Source organism: Protobothrops mucrosquamatus, unplaced genomic scaffold (assembly GCF_001527695.2).
Source record: "Protobothrops mucrosquamatus isolate PMUCROS unplaced genomic scaffold, P.Mucros_1.0 scaffold864, whole genome shotgun sequence".
Classification (NCBI taxonomy): domain Eukaryota; kingdom Metazoa; phylum Chordata; class Lepidosauria; order Squamata; family Viperidae; genus Protobothrops; species Protobothrops mucrosquamatus.
Window position 1 is genome coordinate 242,946 of NW_015387119.1, and position 16,136 is coordinate 259,081.

Below are 16,136 nucleotides of genomic sequence, written 5' to 3' on the forward strand. Positions count from 1 at the left end.
AAATAACATATGTGAAAGGGCTGAAGTTCTAAAGAGGAAAGCTAATTGAAGTGTCAACAGTAGTTAAAAAATACTGACAGGAAATAGGAGCCTCGTTACAATAAAAAAATGTGGAAAGAAAAATAAAAGGGTTCCTATCTGAATAAATAACACCAATAACAATAACATTTAGTTTAAAATGCTTGCAATTTTCATGTTTGCTTTAAACATCAAGGATTTGTAACTTAAAATTTAAGACAACTATCTTAAACTCTGTATCATAAAGCAAAAACATTTTCAGTCTCATATTAAGACGATTTCACATATTATGGTCCATGTATTCACTTTTGCACTGAAAAACGTCAAGCTGAGCGAGGGCAGATGTGTCCACGCAAATATTCCCTAATCAGTTCATAAAAATGCCCCTGTAAATGTATGCCTGATGATCTGTACAAGGCATAAAACTTTCCCAACTACAGCAATTGTGCAGGCAGAAATTAAGTAGATCCAAGGTTATCTTATAAACAGAGATACAGTAAAGTCATCTGCCTACAGATTCATACAATACACAAACGATATATCTATTAGGAAAAATATTTACAAGAAGGCAGAAAAAAAAATACAGCACAGCAATACCATTCTACCATCAGTGTTCTTATGTGCCCAAGGCTATGCTTTTTGCAAATCAGCATAGCAGAAGTACAGATGGAAAAAATGTTCCTATTTCTCTATTGTCTTGATACAATTAGTTCTTTTCCTAATAATCCAGTTCAAAAACTGGATTATTTTTCTCTCTCTGTTTCTAGGGAGCAACCAACAGTGTAATTTTCTTCTTAACCAGAGGCTCTGAAGTTATCTTTATGATCAGCTCTACAATGTTTATTGATCTTAGAGTAGTATGTTATCCACACAAACGTACTTGTATTTTTATGAAGGAGACTAATATGTTGACATTACTTTTTTTCCATAAGGGAGATTATTAGCCAAACACTTTAAATTTTTGAGATTTCTAAAAGGATATTTTCTCATCTAACATCTGCAAATTGAAGAACTTGTTGAAAGGATCATGAATCAGTTATTCCAATTTTTCCTTGTTGCTGCAATCTCTAGTGTCACTTTTTATGCTCTGCTGAAAGAAGGATAAATTATTTACCCAAGTAGTAAAATCAACATTTTATGTGCTTCATATTTCAGGTAAAAGTTTTTTTAGCCTGGCTCTGAATACATACATACACATTGGAATGAATGACCTCAGGCAATAGCACATACATCCACGCAATGCTCTAGAGCAGTGGTGGCGAACCTATGAAACGGGTGCCAGAGGCGGCACTCAGAGCCCCCTCTCTGTGGGCACGTGCGCCGTCGCCCCAGTCCTAGGCCTTCAGCTGGGTTTTATAAAACCTTTTCGCTTTAGGCCGCCGCCGCCATGTGCAAAAAAAAAAAAAAAGGTTCAATCAATCAATTTCAATTTCTCATGGGAAAAAAAAGATCTTGCAAAGTTGGAATTGATTGATTGAACTTTTTAGTCCCACCCAGTCTGTCGTTACCACCGCAGCCATGCCCACCCAATGGGCCACGCCCAGCCAATGGACCACACCCACCCGGGACTCGACGATGCATAAGTGGGTTTTGGGTTGCGGTTTGGGCACTCGGTCTCTAAAAGGTTCACCATCACTGCTCTAGAGGAATCTGTGACCTCTCCTAACCCCAGAGCATGGTGATCCGTTATAATCTAACATAGCTCTTTCTAACACAGCTCTCTCATAGTGTGCCTTACACTTCTGTCCTGCAAGAATTAGCCCATTAACTGAATTGAAACTGACAGAAATTACATCACAACACTGAAGAAGCCTAGAGCGAAATTTAAAAAAAAAAGAGAAACATTCTGCACAATAATAAACGAATCTATTTTAACTCTCTCACAAATTAATATGACTGTGAAGTCTTTTCATTCATCCTCCAATTTTATCATTTTTGACCCATGCAACCTCTCTCGTTCTTTATCAGACACAGAACACCTAGAACCACCCTGTTTCTCATGCAAGGTTTTGATTTTGTAATCAAGTAATGCAAGTAATGATTTTGCTTGCTGATGTTTGGGTGAGAGTCTCTTTCTCCTCTTGTGCACACAAACGGCCATACTCCTCCAGTTGTTTCTCTGTCTTTTACACAGACCACGATAAGCCATTATAGTTGTTGCTATGCCCCCAAGACATTTCTCTGCGAAACGAAGCAGCCCTAGAATTAAAGCTAGCTTGGTCCATAATTCCATGCTAAAGTCTTCCCCTTCCTTCAGACTAAAGAGCCTGGTGTTTTTCTTTTCCTCAAGCTCTATGGCAACCTTAAGAGTTCCAGCACACATTTTCATGGCTACAGCCAATTCTTTCATCCCAGTGGCGCCTGAGAGGACTTTTTTTTGGGGGGGGATACAACAGGACGTTGCATAGTTTGCATCTTTTGCTTCCCCCCATTTATACCCAGCACAAAATCCTTTGTGATTCTCAGCCTAAAGAGCTCTGCCAAGGACTGCAGAATGCTTTCCCAAGCATAGCACGTTCTGTATAATGGGCCTCATTGTTCACGGAAAGTGAAGGGATTTTATTATGTTTAAGAAGTGGCCGTGTTTATATATACTATTAAGGGAAAAAATGAGGGTATTTTCATTTATCTGGCATATTTCAGGCTTGTTTTTGGAAAATTTAAATTACAAATTATATTCTTTCATTGTTATAATTATATGTAGTTATTGAAGGGGGAATGTATAATTATTGTTAAGAGGGAAAGCTAGCAAGCCCATATGAAGGCTACAACAAGAATGACAGGCAGGAAAGCACAGATAGTGGAACAGGTGCCTTGAATCCAGGACTGTTGCAAACTCTCATTTTGAACAACCGTACTCTGGAAAGAAACATTATAACAAATTGTAAAGATGATGATGATTAATAATAATAATAAAAAACTGGCTGTACGGGTCCCAGTGGTTATTGGAACACTGGATGCCCTATCAAAAAACCTTAAATAGCATTTAGGAAACCTGTGCATTGATAAAATTTCCATTTGCCAGTAACAAAAGGCCATACTGCTTGATCTGTACATATATTACGTTGATACATGCTAGGTTTTTGAGAACTCAATGCAAATGAAAGCCGGCATCAGCTATGGAACTGGCAGCTGTGATTTCACATTATGTATAATAATACGTTTTTATCTACCCATCTATTGCCAAATCAAGCTAGCAAATATACCTAACCCTCCTGCCTATTTTCCCAACAACAATCCTGTGGGGTGGGGTGGGTTTACAGAGAGGAATGAGCCGAAGTAGCCCAACCAGACTCCTAGTTTCTAGGCCAGCACATTCACCACTACACCAGCTCTTATATCCTGCTTTGCTTGCGTAGACCCTTTTAGGAATAAGCGTTGCAAACCTGATGCTAACGCATTACCAAGCCTTTTGGATTTACTCTGGGAGTTCTTATAGTAGTTACACTCAGTGGTTCTCAACCTTTTTAATGCCGCGACCCCAACCGGTCGTAGGTCGAGGACTAAACCGGTCGTAAGTCGAGGACTAAACCAGTCGTAAGTCGAGGACTACCCAACCGGTCGTAAGTCGAGGACTTTCCCTGCCCGGGAGCGCCGCACATGCGTGGTTCCGCCCCCTGCGCCGGCCGAGGCGTAGCTGGCAAGCAGCAGAGATGGAGCAGGCCAACCACCAGCTGGCCCAGCCCAAGGGAGGTAGGGCACCCGCCGGAAAAGGGGAAAAAATGGCGGACAAAAAAAATGGCGGACAGCCTTGCTTGGCGACCTCCGTGAAATGGTCGATCGACCCCAAATGGGGTCCCGACCCACAGGTTGAGAACCACTGAGTTACAGAGAAGGTAATTTCTCTTGTGAAATAAATAGTGACAGGACACAGCCTTGTCCCTTTCCTCTGTTGCCAACATATATATTATCTTGGCATTCTCATGAATGCTGTTTCAGCTCCAGTGGAACTAGAGACTGCCACCTGTCTGTGCTAGCTCTGTTTGAGGCAAAGGCTTCAGAAAATTTCCCTTCCAGCCAAGGATGATGTTTATGAAAGCTGCGATATATTTCAATCATTCCTAAAACGTAACATTATTTCTAGCTAAACACGTACCCCGTAACCACCGAAACAAGTAGTATCACTGTGGTTGGCATGAAGCTTAGAACAAAAATATTTTCAAGTGGAGCTGACCTCAGCTTGAATCTGGGATTCCAGGAAGAGTCCAAGCATCAAAACATAAACAGCAAGGAAGGAACAGTGGGTAGGAAGCAACAGCAATGCAATGCAATCTGCCAAATAATTTGTTCTTATGCCTTGAAAATACTGAATATGTGAAAAAAATTCAACTGTGCCTAAGGGCTTTGTTTTGTGCTTGTTAGCACAAAGTATTGCCAAATTTAAGCAGCAACATGACTGCAATTATGTTAGAAAGGGGGTGGTGGTGGATAATAATAGGAGGGAGATTGGTGTGAACAGAGATCTAGAGGCAGGTCATCTTGGTGGCTGCCCCACCAATATGGAACAGTTTAACTTCAGAGATCAGGATGGATCCCATATTGTCCTTTTTCCCTTTGGAAAATGGCAGATAGTTTCATTTTGCTGCTCCAGTGGGCTGCTTTCTTCCTGATTTTTTTTTTCATTTTATATTCCATGTGTTTTACCCTTTATGAAGATTACAAAACCTAGGGTTTTATGGGACTACTTGTTTTTATTGATTACAAATCATTGGAGCCTGGCAATACGGCAATCTATATAAATAAAAATGTAAATGTTCGTTTGTTCAAAATCTTAAATCTCCGAAAGTTCTTCACCGATTGTTTTGAAATTTTGACACAACATTGCATTTGAATACGTGCGTGTTTTTATATACCTATATTATATAGATGTCACACCTGTGACAGGTAAAAACATGATATATTACAAACTTGCGCTTTCTCTTTTCTTTCTTTTCCATTTAACCAGACTGAGCCACAGCAACGCGTGGCTGGGTACAGCTAGTAAATAAATAAAAGGGTAGGAGAGTTGTGATGAGTGTGAGGATCCCAGTTGGCTGCATCACAGAATTGAGAAAGTGCCACTTTGGACAGGATATAAGAAGAGTAACGCATGGAGAAATTGCATCTTTGCTCCACTTTCAGGCTGCATAAATCATAAAGTTTGATCAAATCAAAAGCATATCTACAGTATCTAACTATTCATCTATCTCGAATTCCCGTTTCTCCTGGTTGTTGGCTACAGCACCAAGGAAGGCTTTCCAAGACTGCTAATTCTCTCTCTCTCTCTCTCTCTCTCTCTCTCTCTCTCTCTCTCTCTCTCTCTCTCTCTCTCTCTCTCTCTCTCTCTCTCTCTCTCTGTGTGTGTGTGTGTGTGTGTGTGTGTGTGTGTGTGTGAGAGAGAGAGAGAGAGAGAGAGAGAGAGAGAGAGAGAGAGAGAGAGAGAGAGAGAGAAAGAGAGAGAGAGAGAGAGAGAGCACATGTTTGATGAGTATTATTTTATTATTCTCCTTCATTGGGAGTATTATTAACATTTCCTGCAATCAGTGCTTTTATCTAAGGTAGGGACCCTTGGGGATTCAAACTGGTCAGGCAGTAGGGAACAATCAGCAACTTACAGGAAAAAGATCAGCTGAGGACAGAGTTTGTCAGCCTGTGTTAGCTTGTGCCTTACCCCATTCTCAGCCAGGAAAGCTGAAGTGGTCATACACTTGCAGTCCTATCTTATATATTTTATTTATTTACATACAAATGAAGTCACTGCAGTCATTGAAGATTATGAGTAATCGTGGCCCACTGTGGTTTGTTAGATGATTTTTCACTTCCTAGTCCAGGGAGGAGAGACTAAGCCCAAACACAATCAGTTTTCATGTCTAGGGGAGGACTGGAACCTGAATCTTCTTGCTCCTATTCCAGTCCCTTAATCATTATAGAACAATGATTCTTATCCATACATACGAGTACGTACCTCTAAAAAAAACAATCTGTGTTTCAGATTGTTCAGCTTATTGTCTTCCGAAAACTTTGTACATCCAAACAGAAATTTAATTCTGTTATACTACGAGTAACAAATCTATTACAAACTGCACTTACTACAATAAGTTCTTTGGAGACCCAGTTGGTCTAGTAGTTAAGGCACCAGGCTAGAAACTGGGAGACTGACCCACTTTAGCCATGAAAGCCAGCTGGGTGACCTTGGGCCAGTCACTCTCTCTCAGCCCAACTCTCCTCACATGGTGGTTATTTTGGGGAAACAGGAAGGTGTGTTGGATATGTTCACTGCCTTGAGTTATTTGTAATAATAAAGGTGGGATACAAATAAATAATAAAAGCACTCCGATTTCATACTTTTCCTTCCATGTTAGCTCCCATTACCATAGAGCCACTGAAAGGACCAGTTCTGTTATGACCTACTCCAATGGTTGTCCAACCTGGAGAATTGATAATAAGGAAAGGAAGGATACTAGTGAGTATATATTTTGCAAAAGAAAAGAAAAGAAAAGAAAAGAAAAGAAAAGAAAAGAAAAGAAAAGAAAAGAAAAGAAAAGAAAAGAAAAGAAAAGAAGAAAATGGTGATGTTTGTATGTTACGCATGTTATTTCATTTTCTATTTAACTTCAAGGCAAGGAGATACTAATAGGACTCCTAAAGGTAAAAAAAATGGGATGGAATGGCCAAGATCATTCTATAAGAATAAAATGCACTAATGCATATCACAGATCATCCCTTCTGAATGATTAAATGCTGCAATTAATATTCAGTGAAATTAAAGCCATCCATTACGGACTAATTGTTACATTTTACTAATTACATCAAAAGCTCATTAAAGAAACCCTTTTTTATTTAAGATGGACAATCTGATGCAAAAAGATACAGTCCCCCCACCCAAAAAAGATGGTCTACCGAGTTGGAAAGACAACAGAGATATCAGGGACAAATATTTAGGAATAAAAAAAGCTGTTCATTAAAAGCAAAAGCTTGAATTTCAGATTATTTATTCACGCTCAGCAGGTGGGAGATACAAATATAACCAATCTACTCCTTTGCACATCTCTAAGATGATATTCCTGTTTTCTCCAAGTTGATATCCTAGGAATTCTGGCAATGATATTCCTGGTATAACTTTAATGGATGGTGGCAAGTCTACTGTGTAGACAATTTAAAAAGTGAAGAAAGAATACCAAAAAATGGAAAATATAGGTACAGACTTGACAGTCTTGTATGGTTGATATGGCTGATTCAAAAAAGCATCTAACGTGTTAGTTCATTCATTATTTCGACTGACAGTTTTAAAAAGGGCCAGCAAATGTGTAAAAAAAAAATCTGCATTCAGCATAGAAAGCATTAGTTTTTAAAGAATCCACAATGAGCCACATGATCAAACCATAATGCTAATTATCCCTATACTCATGTTGGACACTGTGGCTCACATTTAGTAAGCTGAGTCTTAGACCTGGGACACTTATATTTGCCTTCATTCTTGAGTCTTAGAAAATTAAAGGTCTACAGTTTGAGACTCGAGTGTCACAAGATGAAGTGATCTCCTGTCACTTGCCCCAGCTCCTAGCAGTTCGAAAGCATGCCAATGCAATTAAATAGGTACTACGTATAAGCATGTGGGAAGGTAACCACATTTTGTGTTTTGCCATACAATCTGTGTTGCGGCATAATGTCACACTGGCCACATGACTATGGAAACATCTCCAGACAACACTGGCTCTTTGGCTTAAGAAATGGAGATGAGCACTGCTCATTAGAGTTGCTCACGATTAGCAAGGTAAAACCCAAAGAGACTCCTTTACCTTAACTTTATTTTCACGTGCAAGAATAGACTTACACCTCATATAGGAAATTAAAAGCCACAAAATGAAGTGCTTATGTTTGGAAATGGAATTATTTTTACCTCTACAGCATGAGTTTCCGTATTAATTATAAATATCTGTCCACCAGAAGCAGCCCAGATGGTTTCCTCCATCACAAGAAGACCTCTGACAGGAAGAACTCCCAATTTCACTATTTTCTGTGGTTCTGAGTTCCAGGTCCCATCTTTTGCAAAAAGAAATGAAAGAAATTTAATGGTGTGGTTGTTTTAAAAATCACTTCATTTATATAATAATTACTTTGATATACTTATTAATGATAAAATATTCTTGCCTCAAAATGGATTTTTCCTACCTTTTGTTCTATTCCAAAACCATTTTTGACCAAAGTTTACAGCCAGAGGGTGGGTATTTAAAAGAATCGTATACATGTTTATTTTGGATGTTTTTTCCATTGGTTCTGTTTTAAAATGTTTTTATTGTTTAAATTATGGTATAATTTTGAATTGTAAGCTGCCCAGAGTCACTGACTGAGATGGGTGGCTACAGACAATGAATGAATGAATGAATGAATGAATGAACGAACGAACGAACGAACGAACGAACGAATGAGTCTTTAAACCCTTACAGAGGTATTGGCCACCCTTGCATGTCAGGGAGAAACCTATACAAGGATATTTTTCAAATATTACAAGAGGAAGTGAACTGGATTGTTAAAAACAAAATCTATTGTCACGTATTAGCATTTTAATTCCAATGCTTCATTTTATAATTGGAAATATTCCACTAATTGCCAACCTTCCTCTCAACATTTGACAGCTCTCTTTGCACAACAGTCACAACACAAAGAGAAAACAGGAGTTCAAAGTTATATAAAGCTAATTCTGGACAGTAACTCAGGATTTGTCATGAATTCCATTTAATTAAATATAATAACCTTCTCTTTGCCCTCCAGCAATGGAGAAGAGTTCTCTTCTGTTTGCTTTAGCTAGTATTCATCTTACTACTCAATAGCTTCCTTATTTTCTCTATTGTGTAGCATCACTGGCATTTCTACAGAGCTGCTAAATTGGCCCTGTGAGCAGAGATTGTTAATTGAGTAGTGCAATGGTGCATAAACAATAAGATAAATGATTACATACTGGCTCGTTTTTATCTCAGCAGAGCAAGACTAAAAATACTTAGCAATAGTTAAAAGGAATTCAGTTTTAACACTTTTGAAATTAATATTTACTTCAGTGATTATTCAGAATTACAGCTCTCATCAACAATTGAAGGGATCCATATATAGTTAGAGCAAAACAAAAACTTTTCATGATATTATCATTACTGCAATTCCTCCTTAGGAAAAGACAGAACCTTATTCAGTATTTTAATTCTTCAACTGACATAGGTAGTTGGATAATAATCAATTGAGTTGTATTTATTTATTATTACGTCTCTATGCTGGCCATTTCACCAAGGTGACCCTAGGCAGCTTAAAGTCATATAATTAAAATACAATATAAAACCTTAAAAGAATAAATAAAAACCAGACATTTAACAGTCAGTTAAAATTCAATAGTATTTGCCTCTTTCACCACTACAGTTCTCTCTGAAATATTAGGCCAGATTTAACCAGATCATTTTACTGAATTCTGAATAGTAAACAGTGCCCAGTTCAAGATGTCAATACTAATCTATAAAGCTCTAAAGAACTTGGGATACATGAACCTGCCCCAAACATACAAAATAACATCTAAAAAGTAATTATCTCTACCTGGACAAATGAGATTGATGAACTCTAAAAGTGACAGAGACTTTTTGACAGAAGTGCCCCGAGTCTACAATGTTTCCAACTGAGATCAAACTAGCCTTCCTCAGAGTTTGTGCTCCAGATGACCAAGACTGCATTGTCAAGTTGAAATTCTAATGGTCTTTAAAGTTATTTTCTGGTCTCATGATGACAAATGCTTTCTTCCTGCCATTTTTAGGGTGTAAGATTGTTAACTTTTCTTTTAATTGATACAAAATACCTGAATTTTGTACATTGCCTCGAATGCCATTGGAAGATGATTTATAAATAATGTCACATCAATAAATGAACTGGAGGTATCACCGGAATAAGGATCATGGAATCTCTCCCTCTGAATCAAATATAAGGGCTTTCTGGGCAGGACATTAAAGACTGACCAGATGATTTTCTCCTGTACCATGGGAGCAGCTGAAATATAACACATGAGCTCTCTGAATGTGAGTGTTAAGTAGCATTAGAGGCTGAGAGAAATATATCTGCATTTCATTTTTTTTTCTGCTGCTGATACTTACACAAAACTGGCAATGCCAGGAATTATTGGCAAACTTGGATGAAAAAATATTTTGAACTGCAGAGTTAAGTGGTGCAACTTGGATTCTCCAATATCAACTTGTACCAATTATTACTGGATCAAATCCTCTGTCCCAGCCTTTATTATACATCTGACAAAATAGGTCAGCATTTCATTAAGCTGCTTCTTCAGCATGATTGGAAAAGCAGCTTGAGACAAAAAAGATTATAGTTACAAACTGGGAGAAAGAGAGAGATTTCTTTTTGCAATCACAGAGTAAGGAATAATTTTGTAATTCCGCTTAAATTTGCTGCCAAGGAAATTGGAAGCTTCTTTTTATTTAATTTTAGTTTTTCTTTTCCTCCCCTCCCTGCCTCCCTTTTTATTATGACTGTTTCTTTTATGCTATTTTAACTTTTGATTGAGAGCAGCTCAAAACTGGTTATCAGATAAGCAGCTATATAAATGTTTTAAATAAATATAGTTTGTGTTAGTTTGTAATGTTCTTTGTAAAACTTTTTTGATAAAAATATTTCTAAAATGTTACAAACAGAGAGGAAGCAAATGTTTATCTGGGAAGAAAGGAACACAGAGACCACTGTATGTGCTTTCTTTAGACATAAAAAGAGCCACAATCACAGCAACCCTAAAGGACATTGCAAACTCTGCTGAACACAGAGCTGCATTAAAGAGAGTCCATCCCTATGTAATGGATGTGCTTTGATCTCTCTTCTTAATATACACCCAGCTATTTGTGACATAAAAAAGAAGTTTTAAATATATGTTGCTGATAACTGGCTCTGCATTATTTGCAAAAAAATATACCATCCTACTATTAAGAATATTGAGAAGTTCAACATCCAAAATAAAATTAACAGAATTGAATCAAGTACTTGGAAATCTATGTCCTGTCTAAGATGACAATGTATCAGGCGGGTGTTTCACTATTTGTAATCTTTACTATTTGTAATCTGCATAAAGAAACAAGAACTGCACATGTGTTTGTAAGATGCAGAGGCTGAGGGAATCAAAATTTAACCCTTTCTCCCTAAACAACCAAGATAGTTCATAATTTTAAACCTCACGTTATACTGAAGCTCATTATTGCAATAGAAGACAATATTTGTAGCTCGTGGTTAAATTGTAGAATTCTTGGTGCTCTCTGGTGTGGTTGTTTGCTTTGCAGACATTTGATTGCCCAAGTTGGATTCACCCTGATGAAGTTAGCTAATTGGGTAATGAAATGCCTGAAAGCAATTAACCACACTCATAGGGCACCAAGGAACTCCACTGATCATTATTTTGATTTAAATGAATTAAAAGATAGCAAAGAGGAGTAAATGAGGAGCCTCGTTTTTAACAAGTATATACTAGACCAGGGATCCCCAACCCCTGGGCCACGACCCACCACCAGGCAGTGTAAGGGATGGGTGAGCATGCACACACGCACGTGCAGCTCCACTTGCATTAGCGATGGGCGCTCACACTTGAAGTTCCATTTCTACAAGCTGTGGGCGTGCCCGCTGCTCACACAAATGGAGCTGCACGAGTTCATACACATGCTTGCCACTCACACAGAACCATCCCCTCTTCCCCCTCTGCCAAGCCAGAAAGGTTGGGGACCGCTGTACTAGACCACTTTGAGGAGATCAATACATGGAACAGGACAGACTATGGTGTAAACATTTAAATGTACGTTATTTTTCAATTAATACTACAATAAATACTTTAAAGATAGTGTGTGCGGGCATGCGCAAGATGTAGCCATAAAGGCCATTTTATGTTATATCTTAAAACATATATTCATGCCACCTCTTAGAAAGATTTGGAATTAATTCCTTATGAACTAAACATGCAGTATCTTCAGTAGACTTCCCCATCCTACTGCTCTTCAGCTGTGAAAAGGCTGCAGTTCCCCTAATTTTCAGGAGTAAAAGACTTACAAGAAATGAGCCAGCACACCCGAATTCTCCTCAATTAGAAAAGACCATTGGAACAGTTAAATTACTGGAAAAATTGCAATTAGGAATGACAATATATGTAGCTGGCCCAGGAACCTGTTTCTAATGTAAGAGTTCCTATTTCCAATCTGCATGGAAAAATTGAAACGTGTATTGCTTATGAAATTACAGACTAAGCAGATTTTTCAAACCTATATGCAATTTCTGATGACCACTGATGCCAACAGCAATGAAAATGTGAATATGAAGTTAGGAGGGGAAAAAAAAGAACCATAGTAATGGAATCTGTGTCTATAAACACTGCAACTATGAAACCCTTCTGGATATCCCATAACATTCCTATACCTTCCAATTTGGAGTAGATTGCAATGTTTCCATTGACTAGGCCAGCAAATAAATGGTGAGTCTTGTATGCTAAGCTCATCACAGTAGACTTCTCGGGAGCAAAGAAGTGTTGTAGACGGACTTTCTTGGATCCTTGACTACTTTTGTAAACCGAAATGCTATTTAAGAAGAACAGGAAATATTTTAAAAATCACGATATAAAAATAATAAAAGAAAACGGATTCAACATTACATTCAAGAATTTCTTCCTTTCTATGCTTTTTTACTCTTTCTTTTTTGTAACACCTAATGCATACCCATATACAGTACATGTGACAGCATTGATGTTCTGCATGGCCAAACTTCATGGTATATATTGTCCATATTAGATGAAACAAAACAAATGCATATTATATGTGACTATTTTAGACACAGTCTAAAAGTAACATTATTTTAGAATTTATAATCCAAACCCAAATCTAGTAACACTGAAGTCAATCTACAAACTCTATATTTCTATACTATTTCATAATTTATGAGGAGAGAATTTGTCAGCTACAAAACACAGTGTATACTTTCCGAAACACTTACACAGAGAGACTGGGGAAAAACAGAGGGAATCGTACATTTCTTCTAATGCAAGAAAAAGAATACTTCCCACTTGAAAGAGAATATTTTCTTTATCATGCAGAATTTTCAATACCTAAACCTGCATCTCATATATCTTAGGCTTTTAAATATTACTTCTTTTTTGTTGGCCTACAGTACTACTGGAACCATGATGCATAGAATTATTGAAAGAAGGAGAATGAGAGGGTGAAAGATTGACCATCAGACCTAAAACATTTCATCAAGTTTAAGGCCATATTACTACAGAATACTCAATACGTTTGCCTTAATTTATTAGTGGCAAATGACCACAAAAATACTATTTATTTTAGTTCTGAATACACCCCATTGCTTGCAAAGAATGGGAAATCATCCTCATTTGTTTAAATGCAACGTAACTTTTCCTATAGGGATGTGCAGAGTTTTAAATAAATTAGATCTTTCAAAATAACTATGATTAGATTTGGCCATTTGCCAGAAATATGTGATTTGGTGCAGCATTATATTTTTATATATCTCTCTGTGTCATATAGAACTAAATAATCCATAGAAATGAAGCACAAACATTAAAAATACCTTCCTTCTTCCATGCCTAGACAAATAGTAGGCACATTGAAAGGTTTTGTAGGCATGTCTCCAGATTCAGGAAACATATTATTTGATTCTTTGGATTCCTCCTCTTCTGGAATGTAGACCATACAGAGAATTCTTGACTCCACATTGAAGCATTCAATAAGCTTTGGACTGGAGTTTTGAAATGATACAATGGCGATTTGGCCCATCTGATTAGTACAACTGCCAATCTGTATTATAGAGAAAAGTTTTACTCTGCTTCATAAGCAATATCTCTTTAACCAATAACATACATGGCAAAGTTCATTAGAAAAGAAATCATTAAGTTTTAAGCGTAATGATTTCTTAATGAAACTACTTTAAATTAAGTAGTTTCTAGAAACTGGACATTAAAAGAAATTAATAATACTACATGCCTAACTTACTGACTGAAAATATGGGAGGAGGGGGGGGGGAATTCACGTGCTAACCAAAGTTTTGTTCCCTAAAAAAATTATTTATTTCTTTAATAGCATTATGTACTACAAATATATACACACATATATGTTTAGCATACAAGAATTTGTGATAGTTCTAGGTTTTATTTGTTAATCCTACAATAGACGTAATTCTACAATGGATTACATTGCCAACAGAAAAACTGATGATGACCAGGTTTTAGGAAATTATTACTTTACATGAGTTCTGCTGTTAAATATATTTCATACCTCTGTTAAGATTAAAAAAATCTCTCTCTCCCCGTTCAAAACAGTGTACAAGATAACAAGTGATGATTTGCAAAAAGTCATATAGAGCGATATGAGGCACAGAAATCAACTTCAGGCCACAAAATACACTGTTGCATAATGTCAAAGGATCCACCCATACTCGTAACTTTTTTGTTAATATTGAATGTCAAGGGTCATGTTAGATAAGATACTGGGAAATCATTCTCTACCCTTAATTTTTATAAGCGTTTAGAATGGTTTTGATATGCTGATTGCACATTATGTAGTAGAATGATGCTTAAATCTTTCCTCACCTGGCTGTGCCTCCCATTCTAACAATTTCCAAGTTTTCTCCGGAGCTCTTTCCGAATATAACCCTTTTGATAGGACGACGTAAGTACGTGATTTGTAGTGGACAGGAAATAAGTTAAAAGTAGAATTTTTTCGATTTTGGTTTACTCGTCTGAAAAAAAAAATTTCTTGTGTCAGTAGTCATACAATAGGTCGAACCATATAGAGATAGAGATAAAAAAAAAAGAAAAATGTACCCTGTAATTCCTTTTTGTCATGGTGGAGTCAGGGCGACTGAATGGAGCTGAGCGTTTATGAGCCAGATGCCCTTCCTGATGCCTATGCGGAGTTCAGAGTAGATATTTTCTCTTTGCATCCTGATAAGAGAAACATTTGAACTCTCAATCTTCCAAGTGGGAGGCGAGCGTCCTCACCTATAGGCCACCATGCCTCTTATCTATATCTATATCTACATCTATATCATTGTAAAACTGAATTTGCAAAAGAGAATTAATTTTTGGACTATTGTTCCATTCTCTATAAATGCTATTATGTGAACTTTGAAAAAAATTAAATCCTTACCCACAGAAACCCATACTCCGTAGAAAGAGAATCAGGATCACTTTCTTCACATAAACAAGGTTCAGGATTATAAGCAGCACATTCAACCTTAACCCACAAAATAAAGATCGTTAGTAAACATCTTAGATATTTATTATAGCAATAAATAAATAAATGATAATGCTTTTCTGGCCCAGTGCTAGTAAAACTGAAGCAAATGAGTAAAAGAAAAACAATTTCTATTTTACCACCTCATGTCACACTCTTAAATCTCATTCAGAAATTTGAGGAGCCTTCAGTGAACTAAAATTACATGAGACATTTCAGATGAAAGGAAAAGGCATGGTACATGAGCAAAAATCAGCTTGTATGTATGTCAGACTTGGGTCTGACATTAAATGCAAATGTATACTATTAACCACTTTTTCTATCTAGCAGTTTTTATGATCTATGTGTCAACGCTGCAAATACTGTATATTCTTGCTTTGACAATATGCAGAACTGTCTGGTATTTTTATAGTTAAACCAGGGAAAAAGGGAGGAGAATAAGGATAGCCCGGGAAAAAGAAACCGGAAGTAAATCACATCTTCCAAGTTGATTGGAAGATGTGAACCATGACCCCAAAATAAGGGGGGGGGGGGAAATGCTTAGAATGTATATGCGTAACGGAAGAGAAGCCAGACCTAAGCATTTCCTCAATGCTGTACTGACGTCTCTGTAACCTTAATAAATGCTTTTAGGAAAAAATATGCCTGAAAGTCCTTTTAAGTGTTTCGTTAATCAGACACATGACATCATGTCAATTTTGGAGGGTGACATTAAATAAGCTACTAGAAAATGCTTTCAGTCCAAATAACAAAGAGGAAATAAACTTAACTTTAGGTAAAGTACATATTAGCCCATGCAAGTTTCAATATGTGCATTAGCTATTTAGCAAACTAAATTGATGATCTTTACCTTAAATTCCTGCTGTTTGGCCATCATCACAG

At 37.1% G+C, this 16,136-nt stretch overlaps 1 protein-coding gene across 1 annotated transcript in view; it reads right to left on the reverse strand.

Moving 5' to 3' along the window:
* LOC107290284 (rho guanine nucleotide exchange factor 10-like) overlaps window positions 1-16,136 on the reverse strand; it is a gene marked incomplete at its 5' end in the record, with an annotated part of 50,276 nt that overhangs the window by 16,710 nt on the left and 17,430 nt on the right. The window contains 4 exons of the mRNA XM_015819150.1: window positions 7,898-8,040; window positions 12,427-12,584; window positions 13,591-13,817; window positions 15,168-15,254. Coding sequence (XP_015674636.1) covers window positions 7,898-8,040; window positions 12,427-12,584; window positions 13,591-13,817; window positions 15,168-15,254 — 615 coding nt within the window. The remainder of the gene's footprint in view (window positions 1-7,897; window positions 8,041-12,426; window positions 12,585-13,590; window positions 13,818-15,167; window positions 15,255-16,136) is intronic.